The sequence below is a fragment of the Lissotriton helveticus genome, chromosome 4_1, assembly GCF_964261635.1.
Source record: "Lissotriton helveticus chromosome 4_1, aLisHel1.1, whole genome shotgun sequence".
Classification (NCBI taxonomy): domain Eukaryota; kingdom Metazoa; phylum Chordata; class Amphibia; order Caudata; family Salamandridae; genus Lissotriton; species Lissotriton helveticus.
The window spans coordinates 157072394-157095554 of NC_136063.1; the positions used below are offsets into that span (position 1 = coordinate 157072394).

At 47.1% G+C, this 23161-nt stretch overlaps 1 protein-coding gene across 1 annotated transcript in view; it reads right to left on the bottom strand.

Annotated features, from left to right (window-relative positions):
• The window catches only part of LOC144828455 (nmrA-like family domain-containing protein 1), a 77727-nt gene that overhangs the window by 10737 nt on the left and 43829 nt on the right, over positions 1-23161 (bottom strand). The window contains exon 4 of the mRNA XM_078686632.1: positions 4585-4775. Coding sequence (XP_078542758.1) covers positions 4585-4775 — 191 coding nt within the window. The remainder of the gene's footprint in view (positions 1-4584; positions 4776-23161) is intronic.

Consider the following 23161-nt stretch of genomic DNA (forward strand, 5'->3'; position numbering starts at 1 on the left):
CCAGACCGAAGAACAGACCACTCCACCCACCTCCGAACCAAAACCGCACTCTCACAACCTCTAATGGGGGAACCCAATCACTACTGAAGACACCATCCGCCTGATGAACTCCATCCACTCAGGTTCACCAACTGACCCATGTCCCCACCACATTTTCAACAAAGCAGACTCCATCATCGCACCCCATCTCCGCGATGTCATCAACTGCTCCTTCAACTCCGCTACCTTCCCGGAGAGCTGGAAACATGCCAAACTCAGCACCCTCCTGAAGAAACCCACATCAGACCCCTCTGAACTTAAGAACTACCGCCCCATCTCACTCCTCCCTTTCCCGGCCAAAGTCATTGAGAAAGTCGTCAATAATCAGCTCGCCGCCTTCCTCGAATCCAACAAATCGCTCGACCCTTCACCATCCGGCTTCCGAGCCAAACACAGCACCGAAACCGCCCTCATCGCAGCTACAGACGACATCCGAGCACTACTGGACAACGGAGAAACAGTTGCCCTCATCTTACTTGACCTCTCCGCAGCCTTCGACACAGTTTGTCATAGCACCCTCATACAATGCCTCAGCAACATCGGAACACAAGGAAAAGCTCTGGACTGGATCATCTCGTTCCTCGCCGGAAGAACTCAGAGAGTCCGCCTCCCCCCATTCAAATCAGAGGCTACCGAAGTCATCTGCGGTGTACCACAAGGATCATCGCTCAGTCCCACCCTCTTCAACGTTTACAGGAGTCCCCTCGCATCCATCGCGCGACAACACAACCTCAACATCATCTCCTACGCAGACGACACCCAGCTGATCCTCTCCCTCACCAAAGACCCAAACACCGCCAAAACCAATCTACACGAAGGAATGAAAGAAGTAGCCGATTGGATGAAAAACAGCTGTTTAAAACTAAACTCAGACAAAGCGGAAGTCCTCATCTTAGGATCATCCCCCTCTGCCTGGGACGACTCATGGTGGCCACCGGCCCTGGGTACAGCACCCACACCTACAGATCACGCACATAACCTGGGCTTCATCCTAGACTCCTCCCTCTCGATGACCAGACAAGTCAACGCCGTCTCATCTTCATGCTTCAACATCCTACGCATGCTCAAAAAAATATTCCGTTAGATCCCCACCGAAACAAGAAAGACAGTCACCCACGCACTGGTCACTAGTCGACTGGATTATGGAAATACCCTTTACGCCGGAACCACAGCCAAACTACAGAAAGAACTCCAACGCATCCAAAACGCCTCAGCCAGACTCATACTGGACATCCCCAGTCATGCTCACATTTCCGGTCACCTGAAAGACCTCCACTGGCTCCCCGTAAACAAGAGAATCACATTCCGTCTCCTCACCCACGCACACAAAGCCCTCTACGACCTAGGCCCAGAATGCCTCAACATACGACTATCCTTCTACACACCCACCCGCCAACTACGATCATCCAATCAAGCCCTCGCCGCAATTCCACGCATCCATAGATCCTCCATGGGAGGAAGATCCTTCTCCTACCTAGCAGCCAAGACTTGGAATTCTCTCCCCACTCACCTCCGTCTTACACAGAACCACCTCTCCTTCAGAAAGCACCTAAAAACCTGGCTTTTCGATAAGTAATGCACCGATCATTCCCTCAAGCGCCTTGAGACCCTCTGGGTGAGTAGTGCGCTATACAAATTCCTGAACTTGAACTTGAACGTGGTCAGCTCAGTGCATGACTTTTACTAGTGACAAAGGAGATTTACTAGTGCAAGGGAGATTTGCTAGCTTCAGTGTCCAAAATTCTACTTGAGGTGGGGAACACTAAGTTTGTGATGGGCAGAAATATTTAATGACAGACCATTGCATGGTTGATCAATGGAGGCAGCTCCACCGATCTGAAAGATTACACTTTAACCTCATGCGTGCACTGGTTCTCCTCCTGTATTAATTACTTCCTCCTTCCTGCCTCTATACCGAGTTGAGTATTGGGAGACTCCATTAGATCATACAGGGTGTCGGACCAAGATATAGGTGTAGGTGGAGGTGGAGGCAGGTTTTTGGTTCCGCCTCTGAAGTCTGGTTAATAAAAATCCACTGCTATGGAGTGCCTACTTACAAGACTTGATAGCAATTTTACCTAACAATACTTGGAGGATAAGGAGGGCTCTACAAAATTGGCCCAGCTTTTGTACGCAGCTAGGAAAGCATGTGTAAGGAGATTCTCAATGAGCCATGCAGCACTAGCCAAAACGTTGGCCAGAAATCACAGAGTTGAGTATAAAGAGAAATTGCTGATCTAATATTTCAATATAATACATGTCAATACTTTGTATTTCAATATAATACATATCCCCAATACTTAGTATTGTGATGACTGATATAGGCGAAATAGGATCTCAACTCTCATGAATACGTAGCGAGGAAAAACATTAAGAGAGGGGAGCGATGGAGGGCAGTTTATTAGGTCTGCAGCTCAGCAGAAGGACTCAAGGACACAAAGCCAGCGATTAGTCAAGAGAATGAATCTTTGCTGACCAGTCCAGTCGAATTCACTTTGGTAAAAGGGTACAGATAGTTAAATCCGGGCAAAGTGTCCATTGTAACTATGTTTTGCGATGGTTCCACATATGCCCCACTGGACCTTAGGAGCTCCCTGGAAAGGAAAATTAAGGTATACGTTTTGGGATAGTCATGGTCTAGATTTAAAGCATGATGCTTCATGTCTCAACAGAATCTAGAGGCTTATGCCAGCCTCACATAGAACACTGCAGGCTATCACATCAATTATCACAGGTTATGTACAAGCTGCTCACATGCAAGAAAATGTAGGCCTGGGTACTCACAGCAGTGTTTTAATCAGGAGACAGACAAGTCGCTCTGTATATCAAGGCATGATGAGATGGAGAAAGCCAAAACCTTATTCTATAGTCCTTGCTTTATGCAGAGTACATAAGAAGTTGAGTCAGATGGAGTTTACACACAGGGCACCATAGTGCTTAAATGTGGAAATACTGATCAATAGGTGTTTCATAACCTGCACCAGTTGGAAACCAGATTGCATCCAGACCGGCTGTGGATGGGCATTTTAAACTGTTCAGGGACTTCCAACCTGACCATACCAGGGGGTACTGACAACTAACTCATGCCTTTGTGGCCTGCTGGGCCAGACACTAATAGAATTAGCCCAGTGACCCTTCCTGAAATATATACACCCACTTGTGGTCCTACATAAGAGCAGTGTCAGGTATTTACGAAGTTCTACCTGATCATTGTTTCTCACATTGGACAGTTCGGCACCCCGGACAACAGTGGGCATGGCAAATGGAGATTCAGTACTTGAAGGACAACTGATATGCCTTATTCAGGGGACTGTGGAAGACTCTAAGGGCCCAAATCTGTGATACTTGGCTGAAAGGCATGTTTGAGATGGCCTCTAATGAGAAAGTGATATACACGTTGAATGACCAGTTACCCCGATTTGAGGAGACATGGGGTAATTTTTTGATTTCCTAATCGGAATTGCAGGCAAGGAAAAGGGACACAGAATGTGTGTCTACAGAGATAGTAGAACAATGGAGTGGTGACACGAGAGGGAGGGCTTCTGGGATCTTGGAGATTGGGTCTTGCTGTATCATTTTATTTTAGGTTTCCTTTCTGTTTGGCATTAGGGCTTGTTGGAACTTAGCGTTTGGGCCTTGTATCTGTGACGGAAGGCATTCAAATTAAAAAGGGGACTGCATACGTTCAATTCCCACCATAGGACAACTGCAGAAGTCCTTATTTTGACGGGTCCATGATGCATATTGCTTTGAAAAACCAAACTGAGACCTTGCTGCCCCAAACACTTTGTTCACTCCAGACGAGAGAGCCCAGTCTGGATTCACTCACTTGGAGTAAACAGAGTGGTCAGATAATGGTCTCAGATGGTAGAGTAGAAGTGAGGCAGCCACCGATGCCACCTTGTTGAACTAGAGCGCAAGCTCTAGGAAATTACCAAAAATAGAGCTTTTCGTATACATTTTCTCTAGGAGTTAGAACCTGAACAATCAGTACCAATCTTCAACCTTTTAAGACTGATGAGTTTGCTTGGCCCATGAGAGGCTATTACCCTTTCATGGGCAAAACGAGTAATAGGTGATAATTGTCACATCCAATAAATTCCAAACACCTTGTTGCCTAAATCACTGCATCTAAAACCTGGCAATTCGTAATAAAGGCCAAAGTGTTTTAATTGTATTGTTATTTTACAAGGGTAGCTGCTGGTTTACAGGACATTTAGAGCAGGGCGGTAGGGCTAGTATAGGCACAAATGGTTTCAGCAGTTTTTAATGCAAGGAGCTCTAAGCAAATTGTGCTTGCATTAGTATTTGCTCGGCCACTGCCATTGGTGCACCAAATGCAACACATGGAGAATTCACATACACACAACAAACACCATTAGCATGCATTACTCTCCAATTTTAAATTCTGGAGAGGAAATGTATTCAACACCAAGTAGATTATTTTTGCACTGGGTTTGGTTTTGCACATGCAGTTAGCACATGGCTGGAAAATATCCTTCTATTTTTCTCTCACATTTTATTTGCACACAGTCTGCTTCTCACCTTGGAATCCAGCACTGTCTTCCCCATGTGCTTGGACAGTATCTCTGCATACTGCGGGACTGTCAGGCGGTCAGCACTTAGTCCAATGGCCTTGCCAAGGTAACCGTCAGGGGATTGGAAGATGCTTGCCACGACCGGTCCGATGTCAGCCACGGATATCCCATCCATTGGAATGTCCGCCATGGGCAGCACTAATGTAGAAAAGAGAAGAGAGGTGAAATGTTAGCAGAGATGAAGTGAGCAAGATGGGTGGGAAGAAGAAGGGAAATAACACTCCTGTTTGGAAGGAGACACCTATTTTGGGTATTGGTTTTGCTATTATTGGTTCACCTCCTTCCACCCCATAGGTCTGCATGTAAATGGCATCTTCTCTACCGCCCAGAAAACCTGCAGATGTTCTAGACCTAGAGGATCATCTGAGCTCATGAAGTTCTTCCCAAATGTCTCAGTTGTCTTCTTGAAGGTACAGACAGGTAGGGTCACCTTTATCAGTGCACTGCAAATATAGCTGGTTCTTTGCACCTGACCGTACATTATTCAAACGCCGACTTACAGAACACTTGTGTCACCAAGACAAGCGACCCCATCGAAAGAGGTCATGCACAAAAGGTACACATGTTGGTATCACTCCAATTACAGATGGCCAAAAGTGCAACCCTTATGGCGGACACAAGCCACTGTCAGATTTGATCTTCCATTTGGTACCTGGCGAGTCTGCTGACTTTCTTAGGTTATTAAAAAAAAATACATCCTCAGGAGGTGTATTTTATAGTTTCACAATAGCAAGATCTGATTTTCAAACATTTCAAAGAGCACTAGCAAACAGGCCTTCTCTCGATATGATACCCATGCTATAGGAATCACCTTGCTAGGTACCCGAGGCTTGCTCCCTCCTTATAGTGCTTCGTGCTTCGTGTCATCTCTTCACTATCTTTCATCCCTTGAACTAATCGCCCTTTTGCCTTCGCGCGCCTCATATCCCTCTCACGTTCTTCGAAGTACTTCATGTGCCTCTTTTCTCTAAACATCCAAATGTGTTTCTGAAATTCTGTAGGTGTTACACATTTCTTTTACTATGGGCAGTCCTCTACTACCCAAGTAAATGTTTGAGTCTGATCAATAACTCCAATAAAGAGCATCCATAAACTGTGCTACAGATTATGGGGCCGATTATGATGGCGGACGGACTTGAGTCCGTCCGCCACCATAGAGTAGGAGGGACCGTCCGCAGGGGCAGCGGCGGTCCCTCCATACAGATTAGGATGTGACCGCCAGGGTGGCGGTCACATCCTCTATTTTTAACATTGCGGCGGGTGGAGCTTCAAGCTGCACCCGCCGCAATGTTAAAAATGCATGCACAGCATTTGCGTGCACAAAGCGGCAGGCACCGCGCGGTGCCTGCCGCTTTGTTCACGCAAATGCAGGGGGTATCATAGGTACCCCCCATGTGCACCCCCCACCCCCCCTTCACCCAGGGGGCCCGCAACGGGCCCCCGAAGTGAAGGTCCGTATGCTTTTCCACGGCGGAAAAGCCGCTGTGGAAAAGCCGCTGTGGAAAAGCATACTTTTTACTCCATCCTAATATGGCTGGCGGTGTCTGATAGACACCGCCAGCCATGTTACGGCTTATCCGCCGCGGTTGTAAGTCAACCGCGGCGGAAAAGCGGCGGACTGAAATCAGGACCCACCAGCCATCCTAATGTGGCGGTGGGTCTTTGGTGGGTCCGCTGAGGATTTTCCACATCCTCCGGGCCGGCGGTGGCTTCCGCCGGCCCGGAGGATGCGGAAAAGCCTCCATCATAATGAGCCCCTATATGTTTAGTGCAATGGCATTTGCCACAATGAGTCACCATGTCTTGCAGTTTTGGTAAAACGGCTGGAATGGTAACCATCTGGTCGGTTGGTAAGGTTGCCACAGATGGTCCAGCTGCTGCTGATGAAGGTAATGCGCCACCGTCCCCCTCTCTCTTTAATCATCCTATCATCTATCCTTGTATGTATGGTTTTCAGACGTTTCCACATGGAGGATGTGCTATGTAAATACTTCTTCCCTGTACGTCTTGACAGATTTTTGCTGCATATTTTGCATTGGATAATTTTTGCAAGAACTACCTTTTCTCCTGAAGGGATGGGGAAATATTTCCAAACTTTGAAGGACTTCTTTGGGGGTGGTAAGTAAATGTGGGATACTTGTAAAGCGCACTGTTACTCTAACTGAGTGTCCTGGCGCTGCAGACTGCTGGGGAACCCATCCTGGTTTTCCCAGTGAGATGGTCCCTTTCTGGGTATCTCCAGGGTGAAACCAGGCAACCCCGGCGTCTGTGGGGGGCCGTTGTAGAGATGAGGCAAGCTTAATGCCCAGAGTTGCAGAGTGTGTTCCCTGGTTAGAGTAGGCACTGAGGGGAGAATTATCGAGTCCGTTGACCCTGGTCCAAGATCCTGCCGCGTCGGGAATTGAACCCTGGTCCCGGACCGTTCTCTGCTTACAGGTGTGCCGCCTCTAACCAGTGAGCCACACCACTCCACTCATATAAATATTTCCTGCTACTCCTCTTCCAGGAACACCAGCCTCCGGTGTTTTTGTTGGATACGCTGGATATGTAGTCTTCTTCATCGCCCTACTCTTCCCCTGCTCATCTATCTTCAGTAGAAAACATCCCGACTTTAAAACTCTGTACTTTTTAAGGAAATCCCCCAAAAAGTATGGAGCTGTGGTTTTCAATTTGGCTCCAGAGAGTCGTGAAACCCAAATAAGTGATTTAGGGTGTGGTTTTGCTATGTGTATGGGTGAAGACTTACTGTATCCAATGATAAGTTGAGGTTTGTGCGTGTTCTGTAATTGTGGTAGATTTGTGGTGGGTCTGCAGATTCGCTAAACTCATAAAATAAATATGTTGTGAAACACAGATAGGTAATCCTTACCGAACGAGTGTCAGCCCACCTCCTGCAGAGCTAGATACTGTTAATATGTAGCAAGGCCGTTTTATACGGTTACAAGCAGACTGGACTTTTGTACAGTGCATGTAGAGTAACACTCCCAGGCATATACTTAAACAAAAACACAATAGAGTAAACAAACAAACTAGTAGAGTTTAAAAAATATACATTTTTAATTTGATTAAAAAAAGCAAATAATAACAGTCAGTGCATTGATCAAAGTTAATAAAAGAATCCTATACTGCTACATATGGATTCACAAAGAGAATTAAAAAGGAGGTTAGATGGTATCCGGTCGACGCGTTTCGTTGAAACGCGTCGACCGGATACCATCTAACCTCCGGTACAGAAATAGATATCAAAGTCATTTCTGGGATCGTTAAGTGCATCCTAAAGTGATGTGCCTACGACACTGAGGCACCGACGGATAGAGCGGGGCCTCATACTCCCGAGCGGTTGCCGGGTGAGGTGAGGCCGTCACCCACACAACGCTGGGAAGAAGATTTATTACTTCCCCTTCAGTGGACATTTAAGTATTCAAATTCTTTGATATACATGTGACTTTCTAAGTACATGCTGTTGTGAGAAATCTTTTCACCATGATGTTCCATTTGTAGTTGCAGTAGTCATACTTGCTATTATAGGTCCTGAAGAAAGCCGGGCTAGATGCCCTTTAAGGCTGAAACATGTCGACCACACTGCCTAGCGCCATAAGGTAGCTTAACTACCCAGCGTGTTTTTAACTTTTGACACCCAGATTTTGAACAATTTTTTAGAGTCTGGTTAGCCAATTTTAATCATTGAGCACTGCACTTTTTTAGTTTACATCACTTTAGGATGCACTTAACGATCCCAGAAATGACTTTGATATCTATTTCTGTACCGGCACTATTTGGTCGGTTTTGGGATGGCATGATTTTTAAATTCCCACATGACGCAATCTCCACCACATGGGTGGTCTGATGGGAATTTTTTCAGCCCCCTACCACCTATAGTTTATATGTCTGGTACCCCGTGTTTCACTTGTTCACCAGTAGCGGCACACTGTTACCTTTGCAGGCACACATTTCTTTCAGACTTGATCTGCTCTTTTTTGTGTTTTATAGTTGTAGATAGGGGAGCGAGCAGACAGGTCAATAAACAGTCCCCCTGACCCTCCACACACCCTTCTTGTTACTCAGTATTTTTTAAACTCTACTAGTTTGTTTGTTTACTCTATTGTGTTTTTGTTTAAGTATATGCCTGGGAGTGTTACTCTACATATATTGTTTACCCTGTCCCAGGATATTGATCCGTACCAGGGGGTCCTTGTTGTTAACACAGACTTTTGTACAGTGCAAACAGAAGCAGATGATGGACTGAGCACTAAAACTTTTCAAACACTCCACACCGGTCACAGATCTTGGTTGCATCCATAATCGTTCTTTAGCTCACTTCGCCACCCCAGTTCAGACCCAGCCATATGCAAATCAGTCTTGACCCTGTCCCTCAAGGGGACAGTCCAGCCTGAAATGTCAAGCCAGGTCTTCCTTGGACCGGAAACAAGCATCCTGGGACCAGTTTCGGGGTAACACCCCTCATCAGTCAGGCAAGCTTTTTTTTTTTTTTTTTTTTAAACATCTTTTTAATAAACAAAGGACATTACACCACTCAAACTGACCAGAGCGCATGGAGTACTTCACATATACATATAGAGAACATAGACTTCCGGAGATAGACAAATAAAGCAAAATATAGTGAATAGGTTTAGGTGTCCTCCAAATCCACACCGGCAGGGTCCATCTCAGGTGGTGTACAGATGTCCCCACGGTAAGCGTTCCAAGCACCCCAGATCTTACCCCACTTGCGAGGTCGCCCCCTAGATACATACACAGACCTCTCCCGGAACATGCACCAGTCAAGGTCCTCCATCCACTTCCCAACCCGAGGTGCCTGAGTCGCACCCCAGAGTTAAGCAATATTGCGTTTGGCAATTGCGCAAGCAAGAGTGACCCAGATCTTGCCATGGATCGAGAGGTCGGAGGGCTCCCAGACATTCAGCAAACAGCGACGCGCTTCCAACTCGATCCGTACACTGCACTCATCTTCAAGTGTATCCTCGTCCAAAAATCACGGACCTTCTCACACTCCCATAGTATATGTAGGAACGTTCCCGGCCCCCCACACCCTCTTCGGCAATCCTCAGACACTGCCAACCCCATCCTAAACAATCCAAGACCCGCGGTGTAAGAGCGGTGCAGAATCCTAAGTTGGACCAATCGAAGTCTCATTGTGACCGCCACTATTCTAGGGGATGACACCGCCTCCCTCCAGTCCTCCTCATCCAAAACAAAGCCATCTGCGACCCACTGGTCCCTAAGCTTCACCAAGGGATCCTCAGTATGCTGAATCAGCTTATTGTATGTTAATGATATGGCTCTGGTCTGCATGTGACCGTCCAGCAATCGATCCTCAAGCGGAGAGGCCACCGGAGGTTTCTCACCACGGGGGATCACTGCACGTAAAGCATGACGAATCTGAAGGTACCGAAACCGTTCAGTATCATGCAGCTGGTGTTTGGCCTGCAGCTCCTCAAACGTCAACATCCCATCTTTACCCCACACATCTCGCACCTGCACAATTCCAATCAAATCCCACTGGTCAAACCCTTTCGTTTTCCACAGTGTTCCCAACTTCTCCGAGCTCCACAAGGGAGTAGCCATTGTTATACGCCCTGCCCAGTTAAGGGCCCTTGTAGCCTCGTGCCATATCTTCGTCGTTGTCGATGGAGGACCCACCAAGGGGAAACGACCGCATTTCGCGTATAACACCCTAGTATACTCTCCCTCGGGCACTTGGCCACGATCCATAGCGGAACCCGGATCCATCGGCGAGCCATAGATTACTTGATTGATGGGCGCCAACTGGGACGCCCAATAGTATTTCCTGATGTTGGGCAGACCTATACCCCCGTCGTACCAAGGCAACATCAATTGAGACAATGCAATACGGGGCCTCCCCTCCCACAAAAGGCCCCGCTGCAGCAATTCTATCTCACTAAAGTACGACAGGGGCACCGGATCACAGGAATTCAGTAAAGCATATAAAAAGCACGGGAGGGTCATCATCTTAAAGAGGACCTCACGGCCCAGTAAGGAGAGAGGGAGTGTATTCCACCTACCGACATCACCGCGCAATCTGGCCAGTGGGGGCAATAAATTCAATCTGAAGCGAATCTTGGGGTCTCTCGAGATCTGGATACCCAAATACCGAAAACTAACTAGTTCCAGTTTCACTGGGCAATTCTCTGGCACCCTGGGAGGCTCACCACTCAACACGAAGAGGACGGACTTCGACCAATTAATTGCGAAGCCCGAGTACCTTCCGAAAATCGCAAGGATATCCATAAAAACCATCAGGGAACTGCGTGGGGAGGTCAAATATAATAGAATGTCATCTGCGTACAACGAGATCTTATCCTCCCAGTCCGAAGTCCAGCGCAATCCCCTGATCGAGCGGTCCCACCTCACCCAGGCCGCGAGCGGCTCGAGAGCCAGGGCGAAAAAAGAGGTGAAAGAGGGCAACCCTGTCGAGTGCCCCTCCCAAGTGAAAAGTCGCTGGATTTATGGTTGTTCACGACTACGCGAGACAGTGGGGCCGAGTAGAGAAGGCGGACCCAACCGATAAACTCTGGGCCAAACCCCATCTTCTCCAGGACCGCAAAAAGATATGACCATTCCACTCCGTCAAAAGCCATAGTGGCATCCAAGGACAACAACACCGCCGGCTCATGTATGTGGGGTGCGCTTGCCACCACCCCATGGAGCCGACGGAGATTAAGGGTGGTGTTCCGACGAGGCATAAAGCCGGACTGGTCCGGATGCACCAGCGTCGTGATGACCTTCACCAGGCGGGCGGCAAGCAATTTGGCCTTAGGCTCCACGTTCAATAGGGAAATCGGGCGATATGACGAGAAATACAAACGTGGCTTACCCTCCTTATAAAATGACCACTATATTCGCGAGGCGTTGATCATAAGGTAGCTCGCCACGATCTCTGCTCTCAAGATACATGTCTTTTAAATATGGGTACAAGCGGTCGGTGTGTAATTTAAACAATTCAATGGGAAGACCGTTCGGGCCAGAAGCCCTGCCAGAATGAACACCTCTGATGGCTATTGCCACCTCCTCATTAGTGAGAGCGGAATCCAAGAACTCTCTATGCTCAATAGATAGAACCGGCATCGGGATGTCGAGAATCATGTCGGCATTCTCCTCTTCCGTGAAGCCCCCCGCCGAAGTATAAACCTCCTTGAAATACCGGGCAAAATCATCCACAATCGCCTGGGGATCCGAAGACACGGTGCCCGCAATACGCAGTTCCGGTATCAGCCGAGAACCCCAATCACCCTTTTCCAACCAAGCAATCAACTTCCCGGCCTTGTCACCGTGTTCATATATTCTCCTCTGCGTGCTGCGTCTTTGCTCTGTCACGTGTCAGGGTCCTATACTCATCTCAGAGCAACCCGAAGCGGTGCCCCGCCACAGGGTCGATCCCGGAGGAGACAGCAGTTTCTAAGACCAATAGCTCCGCCAGTCAGGCAAGCTTGAACCTACCGGCAGACACACAGGACACCTGGGGGCTGCTGCTGCTCTTCCCCTGCCGCCGCAGCTCTCTGTCATCAGAGCACGGCGCAGTTGGGGGGGGAGCCGCGAACGGTAAAGACTACTGGGACCATCAGCCTTTGCGGCCGGAAGCCGCTTGTGCACGCCCTGCGCCTGGACGCGCATAAAACTCAGCTCATCTACCGGCAGAGTGGGGGATCTCACCTGGCAAGGTTTCGTAGCGCTGACCTGCGCTGGTTGCCGTTTCCTGGCATTTCTTGTGTCCGTTCCTGTATTTGCTTGTCCGCCCCTCACACAGGACACCTGGGGGCTGCTGCTGCCTTTGCGGCCGGAAGCCGCTTGTGCACGCCCTGCGCCTGGACGCGCATAAAACTCAGCTCATCTACCCGGGACGCGCGCGGGCGGCCGCCGGGCTAAGCCTGGGCAAAGGGCCGGCCCTCTAAGGCCCTCAGAGACCGTAAGAGACTGGGCTGGGCCCCCTCCCTTTCATTGACTGATCTGTGGTAAAGTAGATTTGTCCTTACATGTAGCAAGCTGCGGAATATATAATTATTCAGCTACATTGTTAATTAAGCTGCAGCTCACGCAGTAGTTGGATCACTGTGTTTTAAATATTTAAGTTGTTTGTGTTTGTTTAGAATTGGTTTTACTAGCAAATTATGACGTCGTCTCCCATAAAAGACAGGTACCCATCAATAGGAGGAGGAGTTAACCAGCGTACATTGGATGATTTCTTGTTCAGGGTGAACACTGGAACTGACAAGGAAATCGCTCTGTCTGAGCGACGGGCGGAGAGACGCCGTTCCATCGAATGTATTAAAAACAAGAGATCATCCATAGGTTCCCCAAAGCTAACAATTTCCCCAATCCATAGTACTTCCTTCCCCCGTAATTGGGGATAGTGAGGCATCCCTAAATATCACTATCCCACTACTTTTACAAGAAAATACTCCCTCACTAGTTATAGTCAATGACTTGATTAGAAATGATTCATCTCTGAACTGTAGTTTGATTGCAGACGCAGTAGCCCTGCACGATATTCTCCCAACGCGAGTGGACTCACGAAATATAGTAAAGGGAGCACCAAAAATTCACAGAGCCCAAGGTCCACCACCCAAAAGAAGGAAAAAGAGGGGGGATTCTATATAAAAACAAGGCTAGTGGTAAAAATGGGGGGGTGGGGGGGGTGTTCTCTGACAAACCTTCCCCCAATGCACTCACACCAATCCGAATGGTCAATCCAATACCCATGACCCATCTAGCACAAATTTATTGGGCGGTATAGAGCAATTATTAAAATCGTTCACGCTGCCATTAGTTGAGAGATTGAAGGGATTAACCAGCCAAATTGAGAAGCTAGAAAGGGAGTTAGGGGAAATTAAAGCGGCAATTAAAGATCTTTCCAAACCTGATTTAGAGCATCATCCCTCCGCACCACCCGCACCACCTTCAAATACCATTTCTCAGAATGGTATAAAAACCACGACCTTGCCTAAACCAAAACCCCGTAAAATTTTACCCATTAACACTGCAGCTACAAATGGGAAAAATAACGCCAAGAAGATACCGGAAGAAGCAAGCTCATATAAAGTAGGAAATGGCCTGTTAACACATCCAGCCAGAAATGCCCCCAAACCTATTGATCAAGAAAAACCCGTTAAGACATTTCCAGTTAAGAAGCTTAGAGTTGAGCTGCCCCCGGAAGCGGCGCCATATGTTGCAGTCCTGACCGGGGTGCCAGCACTAGTGGATGGATGTGGAGAAGATCAACGTGGGCTAAAAAATAAAGTTATACACTGGCTGAGGCAGAATTGCCCACTTCCACCGCAAATAAATGGGACAATACTTAATGTTAGACGTCTAGCCTGGTTGGGGAAAAGAACTAAGGATTTATCGGGTGACATTGTCATCATAAATTTTCAAGATGATAGGGTTGTTAGGCACATTGTAAATGGGTTCCCACAAAATGTAGGTAACGCTGTCACCATACGTGATTTAACTTACTTTTACCCAAGAGGAATAGTCGCCCCGATATCCAACCTTAGGCCTTTGGGTTATCAACAGAACAACCATGTAACCCCCCCCACTCTGCCACCAGAATCTGGGTTTGGGCAATTCTGATCAGAGGCAGGATGGTTATTTTAGTTCCATCTTTCACCATCAGCAGAACAATCATGTAACCGCCTCATTTTGCCCCCGGAATCTTGGCTTTGGACTTCCCACCCAGAGGCAGGATGATTATCTTAGACCTTTTCCGCACCATCAAGGTGATTACCACTGGCCTACTTTTAATCACTTCGCAGCATTAGCGGTATGGAGGGTGTTGACTGACTCTGTTCAGGAGATATAGCAGACAATGAGGTCACTGAAAAGGGCCCCAGTACAACTGTTAAGCCAACCACAACTTGTAACGTGTATGTTCCCCCCCCCAAAAGCACACTTGTCCCCAAAAATCTGTGCCTGTCTGTGTGACCATAGACAAGGGGCAACCAGTTTATGTACAAGCCCCAGGCAGGGGAGACACAAGGGGGAGGGTGGCTAATGAGGCAATTAGAATTGTGTCTTGGAACATCGCTGGTTTGGCCGCCAAAATTAATAAAGAATGGCGTCAGTATATATACGAATTCCCCATAATCTGCTTACAGGAAACTTGGGCAGCTGATAACCACTTATTACATTTACAAGGGTATAAATGCTTCGCTGTTCCAGCAAGGAAATCTAGATCAGGCAGGGCTATGGGCGGGCTATCAGTATAAGTGGACCTGAATCTCCCTGGTACATGGTCAACTACAAATTGTAATTCTCACGATATCCAAGAGGTGAGGCTCAAGGGTAAAGGTCTTAACTTGACAATACTAAACATGTACAATAACGTGGCGGTGGGGGGGTGTGCAGTCATAATATCGAGTTGTTTTTTTCGACTGGACAGAATATCGAGTAAAAAATATAGAATGTACATAATATCGACTAGACATAATATAGACAACAAAAATATCGAATTTAAGGTAAGTTAATAATATTTTTAATTTTTTGTGTAATATTATTCTGTAGCGGGTTGTGGGTTTATAGGGGAATAGGGTGGGAAGTAATTTAAATATAATTAATAAAATCTGTAATAGAATAGTAATTGTTAATTAATTATTAATTGTTAATTAATTAAAATATAATTGGTAATTAATAATAATTGATTAATTGATCAATAATTATATTTTCGTAAAATATTTTCTGTAGCGGGTTGTCGGTTTATAGGGGAATAGGGTGGGAAGTAATTTAAATTTAATTAATTAAATATGTAAATTAATAATAATTGTTAATTAATTATTATTTTGTAAATAATTAAAATATAATTGGTAATTATAAATATTTAAAGAATAAATAAATAATAATTAGTAAATTAATTTCTGTAGTGGGTTGTGAGTTTATAGGAGGATAGGGTGGGGAGTAATTTAATAATAACTAATTAAATATGTAAATTAATTACATTTGTTAATTAATTAATAATTGACCATTAAATAAAATTAACTTCGTAAATAAAAGTAATTGGTTTTGGAAATTAAATTTAAGTTTTGGGTTTTTGGGTAGAGGGGTATTTTTAGGGTTCAGGGTCAGTTTTGGGTTTTTGGGTAAAGGGGTATTTTTAGGGTTCTGCGTCAGTTTTTAGTTTTTGGGTAAAGGGGTATTTTTTATGTTCAGGGTCAGTTTTTGGGTAAAGGGTCAGTTTTTAGTTTTTGGGTAAAGGGGTATTTTTAGGGTTCAGGGTCAGTTTTTAGGTAAAGGGGTATTTTTAGGGTTCAGGGTCAGTTTTTTGGTAAAGGGGTATTTTTAGGGTTCATGGTCAGTTTTTAGTTTTTGGGTAAAGGGGTATTTTTAGGGTTCAGGGTCAGTTTTTAGTTTTTGGGTAAAGGGGTATTTTTAGGGTTCAGGGTCAGTTTTCAGTTTTTTGGTAAAGGGGTATTTTTAGGGTTCAGGGTCAGTTTTTAGTTTTTGGGTAAAGGGGTATTTTTTATGTTCAGAGTCAGTTTTTAGTTTTTGGGTAAAGGGGTATTTTTAGGGTTCAGGGTCAGTTTTTAGTTTTTGGGTAAAGGGGTATTTTTAGGGTTCAGGGTCAGTTTTCAGTTTTTGGGTAAAGGGGTATTTTTAGGGTCAGTTTTTAGTTTTTGGGTAAAGGGGTATTTTAAGGGTTGAGGGTCAGTTTTTAGTTTTTGGATAAAGGGTTTTTTTTAGGGTTCAGGGTCAGTTTTGGGTTTTTGGGGTACAGTGTAAAAATAAAGTAAAATTAAATTAATTTAATGAAATTAAATTAAAATAAATTATATTATATTAATATGTTTATTTAATAATATGTATATATATATATATATATATATATATATATATATATATATATTATTTTTGGTGATATAATTTTTTAATTTATATTAATATTACATTTATTTAATAAATATTTCTAGGTTTATATTAAATATATTTATATATATTATTTTTAACTTCATTTTAAGACATTAAAAAAACATCGATATTTTGACAGTCTATATTTTTGTAAGTCGATATTTTGGAGTCGATATTTTAGTACTTACCTGTTTGAAGATAGGCAGTCGATATTTTGTCCCTCGATATTTTCTCCTCGATATTTTGGTATCTCGATATTTTTGACATCGATATTATGTCAGTGATCCGGGTGGGGGATGTAATGTACGGATACGGGAACTGGAGCATAGACTGCGCCAAGTCCCCACCTACAAAGCCAAAACTCATGTTCTAAATAGACTAATCGTGGGGGATTTTAATTGTCACCTCTGCCCAGCCCTTCTCCCAATAGATGTGACATGGTCGCGATGCCCAGAGGACAACGGAGCCCACTTTGAGCACAGTGCAGAAGGCGAAGCCGTAACAACATTTTTATTGAACCAGGATCTGGTTCACACCCTGGATATGGTGCATATGTCAAAGGACGAGACTGTGCCGCCTACCTTCAAGGGTAGAGGATGCTCGAGCAGTCCTGTGGCAGAGGACTTGCTCGCGGGTGGCATTTGACTTTTGATTTTAAAAATACCTTTGTCTCTCCATCGCTGACTACAAGCAGCCCAGCCCAGCCTCGCCGTCCTGCTGATTACGAGCGCTGGACGCTACTCTCTTTTTAAAAACCCCTCCCAACCTGCCCTGCTGACTCCGCCCACCCTGGTCATCAGCCTATTTAGGCTCCGCCCCCTTTTTCGCCACTGTACTCGAGCAGTCCTGTGGCAGAGGACTTGCTCGCGGGTGGCATTTGACTTTTGATTTTAAAAATACCTTTGTCTCTCCATCGCTGACTACAAGCAGCCCAGCCCAGCCTCGCCGTCCTGCTGATTACGAGCGCTGGACGCTACTCTCTTTTTAAAAACCCCTCCCAACCTGCCCTGCTGACTCCGCCCACCCTGGTCATCAGCCTATTTAGGCTCCGCCCCCTTTTTCGCCACTGTACTCGAGCAGTCCTGTGGCAGAGGACTTGCTCGCGGGTGGCATTTGACTTTTGATTTTAAAAATACCTTTGTCTCTCCATCGCTGACTACAAGCAGCCCAGCCCAGCCTCGCCGTCCTGCTGATTACGAGCGCTGGACGCTACTCTCTTTTTAAAAACCCCTCCCAACCTGCCCTGCTGACTCCGCCCACCCTGGTCATCAGCCTATTTAGGCTCCGCCCCCTTTCCCGCCACTGTACTCGAGCAGTCCTGTGGCAGAGGACTTGCTCGCGGGTGGCATTTGACTTTTGATTTTAAAAATACCTTTGTCTCTCCATCGCTGACTACAAGCAGCCCAGCCCAGCCTCGCCGTCCTGCTGATTACGAGCGCTGGACGCTACTCTCTTTTTAAAAACCCCTCCCAACCTGCCCTGCTGACTCCGCCCACCCTGGTCATCAGCCTATTTAAACATCTCCCCATGCGTCAGCGCAGCGGACGAGCGCAGCGGGCGCGTCGGTGGCGCGCCGGAGTCGCGCCAGAGTTAAGCCCGTCAGCGCCCGTCCGCGGCCGACTGCGGCCTAGGGCTACTACCCCTGGTCGAAAGATCTACTGGACTAGGGAACAACTACTTGGTTTCCGCCCCCACACTGCCTCCTCCTGTATGCACGGGATGATGAGCAGCGACAGGGTATGCCCTCATTGCAGCTTTCGCATGACTACTATGCCGCGGGACACTACGGAGCAGGCACTGTCCTGCGGCCTCCTGAATGTCAGGTCGTTACGTAAACACAGGCTCGATGTGTTCGAGCTGATTACGGAAAAAAAACTTGATTTACTGTTTCTAACTGAAACGTGGTTAGATCAGTTTTCCGACTCTGACATTATTGAAGCTACACCGGAGAATTACTCCTGGGTCAGGCAAGATAGGCCTGAGGGGGTGGGAGGGGGGATTGCGATTATTTTTAAGGACACTTTGGGTTGCTGCTTAGAACGCACGCCGATCATGGAGAGTGAGGCGGGTCTCTTCTCGATTAAAATTAATGGGGCCATGACGCTTAATGGATGCCTGGTATATCGGCCCCCAGGGGCCTGCACTAAGTTTAGGGAGAGCCTGTTAGAAAGCCTCATGGAGGCGACCCTGCGCAGGGATAAATTTCTCCTTTTAGGAGATCTCAACCTGCACCTCAACTGCCCTGAGGCTATCGGGGTTGAGGATTTTGGTCGGGACATGCTTGCCCTGCAACTGGACCTGAAACTTAAGTCGCCTACGCATCGACTGGGACACCTCCTGGACCCGGTCTATGCTAATTGGGAAGGTGTGGAAGTGTCAGGTGTTGAACCCTTTCCCTGGACCGACCACTTCCTGGTGGCATTCTCCATACAGAGTAGAAACTCCAACAAAACCAGCCAGGTACCCGCTAACTATCTTAGGAGGAAGTGGGCCAAATTCTCGGTGGCAGCTTTTAACCAAGCCCTAACTAGGGACGGTTTGCCAGGGGGTGAGGACATAGAAACAGCTGTCCTCAATCTGAATCAGCGCATTACGGCAGCGCTTGACCAGACAGCCCCACTCTGCCGCCCTACTACTACAGGCGCTCGGAAAGATCGCTCAGCTCCTTGGTTCAGTGCTGAGTTGAGACTGACAAAGGCAGACTGTAGGCGGGCAGAAAAAGTCTGGAGGGTGTCTTATGACAACCAGGCCAGGGATCTATTTCTGGAAAAAAGGCGCATTCACCACAGGCTGATAAAAAAGTCTAAGGCAGCCTATTTTGCGGAACAAATTCAGGGGGCGGAAAACTCTGCCAAGGAACTTTTTGGCATCTATAAATCCTTGACGTCGGTGCAGGCATCTACAGAGCCGGAGAGCTGCTCTACGGAGTCTAGTGACCGAATTGCAAACTACTTCTCCGCTAAAGTAGAGAAGATTTATTCAACTTTCCCTATTCGGCCTATAGGGCTGGACCTAGAGGAAGCAATAGGGCACACAGAGACGGCAGGGCATATTACACGCTTTTGCACCCCTCCTCCTGAGGAATTATTAGTGGTGTGCCGCTCTGTAAAAACAGGTTCCCCGTGGGACCCGGTGTCGCCCAAATGCTTGGCAGACAGTCTGGTAGTCCTGGAGCCTTATATAAGGCATATCCTCGGTGTATCTTTCGGGTCAGGGAAGCTGCCGGTCGGATGGAAACAGGCGGTGGTGCTCCCGCTCAGGAAGAAACCACATTTAGGCTTCGAGGTATTAGAAAATCTGAGGCCCATCTCCCTCCTGCCTTTTCTGTCAAAAGTGGCGGAAAAGGTGGTTAATATCCAAATTATGAAGCACGTAGAGGAAAGGGGACTGCTCCATGCGACGCAGTTTGGTTTCAGGCCACGTCATTCCACTGAGTCCGCCCTCCTCATGGCAACGGAACATCTGAGAGAGGGCGTGGATGCAGGCCAAACTATGGCTCTGATCTTGCTGGACCTCAGCGCGGCGTTCGACACTGTAGCACACAACATCTTGCTACAGTGTCTGAACAGAGGTGGCATCTCTGGCACCGCGCTGAGATGGATCCAAGACTTCCTCAATGAGAGAAGTTTTCAAGTCAGGCAGGGAGACTGCTATTCTAGGGGGGTGCCTTTGGGCCAAGGCGTGCCGCAGGGCTCGTCCTTGAGCCCTACCCTTTTTAATTTGTACGTCGCGCCTGTTGCATCGATCGTGGAGAGTCATGGCCTCCAACTAGTCTCTTATGCCGACGACACGCAGCTGGTAATCTCCCTGTCGCAGGCGCCCTGTCTTGCTGCCGATGGCTTCCGTTCGTGTATGAAAGATCTTGCCGAATGGATGGCCAACAATTGCTTGAAGCTGAACGGCAGCAAGACAGAGGTGCTGGTGGTAGGGAGAGCCCAGTCTGCCTGGTCGCCGGCATGGTGGCCCTCCTGCCTTGGCCCCACCCCTACCCCGTGCCTAGAGGCGCGCAATTTGGGGGTGTGGTTTGACGTAGGGCTCACCTTTGGCCCCCAGATTAATCGGGTGGTGGGAGTCTGCTTCGGGATTCTGAAGAAGCTGAGAAAGGTCCTGGACTTACTCCCGCTGGAAGCACGTCAAACCCTGGTTCATGCCCTGGTAACAGCTCGGGCGGACTATGGGAACCTGCTGTACCTGGGAGCGCCAGAAAAAAGCATGGCCCGGCTGCAAGTGCTGCAGAATGCGGCTGCACGGCTGATACTCAGACTGCCAAAAAGGGCGCACTCTAAGGCGGCCCTCCAGCAGCTACACTGGCTCCCTGTAAGGAGAAGAGTGGAGTATAAAGCCCTATGTACCTGTCACCGTATTTTGAATGGCAGGGCACCCGTCCCCCTGACGAATTTGATCGAAGCCTACATACCAACACGGGCACTTAGATCAACAGGGGGTGGCTTACTGAGGACCCCAAGAATCAAGAAGGCCCGCATGGGAGGCAGGTCTTTCAGATATTTGGCGGCAACTTACTGGAACAAACTGCCAACGGACCTGCGTCTGGAACTAGATGAGGCCAGATTCCGGGCAAAATTAAAAACCTATCTTTATAGCAAATAAGGGCCCGTGATGTTTTGCTCCCTGTCATCTGTCTACTCCCACTCTCAGCGCGTGGACACGCCGGTGTGCGTAAGCGCAGCGCTCAATAAATGTCCCAATAAATAAATAAAATAAATAAAATGCTCATCGTATATTGACTACATCATCGCCTCAAGGGCTTTTATAAACAGAATCTCTAGGGTTGGCACAGAATGGAACCCGTTTAGCGATCATAATCCCTTGGTGTTAGACATATTATATCACCTTGCCCCAACCCGGGAAAAGCTTGTAGCGGTATCTGAGAGGGTTACTCACCAGGGCAGACGCCTAAGGTGGTCTAAGATCGATGGGGAAAGGTTTTATGAATCACTTATGGAGAAGGGGAAAAAAGACATTGAGGCGTGTTTAGATGAGACAATTGAAGGGCGACAGCTACTTATAGCATTCGAACACATTGCGCATTTGGTAGATGGGATGTTAAAGACTAGCGCCCCGCCAAAAGAGACTGGTGGGCTGCCGCGATGGTTCGACCGAGATTGTTCTAAAGCCCTGAGGGAGCTCAAAGACAGTACTAAAGTAAAGCCTAGGGACGTCACTCGGGTTGCGTCCTGCAGGAAAAAATATAAAAGTGAGTTGAGCAGGAGGAAAAAGGCATTACAAGCAGAAGGTTGGGCAGACCTTAGAGAAGCGGGGGAAAAGAGGGACATGACTGAATTTTGGAAAATAATTAATAGACCCACATTCCAGGATGACATGGCCCCTAAATTAGGAACAAACATCACGCCTGACATGTGGATTAGTCACTATAGGGGTCTATATAATCACGAAACAGACACACAGTATGAAAAAGGGAATATAGACCAAGGTCAGTTCGTAGTTTTTTCCCTAAAGGAAATCAAGGTCGGGATCGAGGGGCTATCCAAAAAATAAAGCACCTGGCCCGGACGGAATCCCGCCTGATTTGTTCCTTAGTTTAGTGGAATTATGGGCCCCTATAATGACGAGAGTTATTAACACTGCAATCCGCTGTGGCCTACCGCCCTCCTGGTCTACTGTCACCATCGTCCCCATTTTTAAAAAGGGTAATAGGGACGACCCGCAATGCTATCGCCCCATCTCCCTGATTGATGTATCCGCCAAAATCCTGGGAAGGGGGATGTTAAACCGGTTGTCTGAGTGGACAGAAGCGAATAATATCATCTCTGACGCACAGTATGGTTTTAGGACGGGTCGTTCTACGAGCGACCAATGCTTGAACCTCTACATGATAGCAGCCAAATACACTATGGCCAGTGATGAATCCCTTTATATGGGGTTCATGGATCTGGCAGCTGCCTTTGATCATGTTAACAGAGGTAAGCTCTGGAATATGATGACCAGTATGGGGATAGAGGTTGACCTCATCAACATATTAAGGGAATTGCATAGTAATACCTCAGCTCAAGTCAGGTATAACATGGAGGGTGGATGCACCGATTCCTTCTCTTGTAAAAGTGGGGTCCGTCAAGGCTGCATCCTGGCGCCTTTCTTATTCTCGCTTTATATTAATAATCTTGAACAGCATCTCGTACAGTTGGGATCGGACTGTCCACGAGTAGGGTCGCGTCATGTTCCTGTGTTACTTTACGCAGATGACGCGGTCCTCCTTGGGCGCACACCAAAGAGTTTACAGATTTTAATTGATGGTTTTGTTTCTTTTATGGGTTCATTGGACCTTTCTGTTAATTTGGGCAAATCTTATGTTTTATCTGCTGGTAAAAAACCCTCCAACAAATGTACCTTCACAATAGGGAGTCATAAGATAGAGAAGGTTAAGTCATTCTCATATCTAGGCTTACTGTTTGATGGGTTATTAAAATTTAATGCCTTGATAGAGGATCGCTGCCGTAAAATGAATGCCGCCAATGGGACAATAGCTGGTTATGGCCGAAGGCTGGGGAGGTGGTGCCCCGAACAGGTGATGATCCTATATAACTCAATATGTTGCTCTAAAGTTACCTATGGGGCAGAAGTGTGGGGCTTTGCAAACATTTGCTAACTCCAGCGGGAGGAGAATAAAC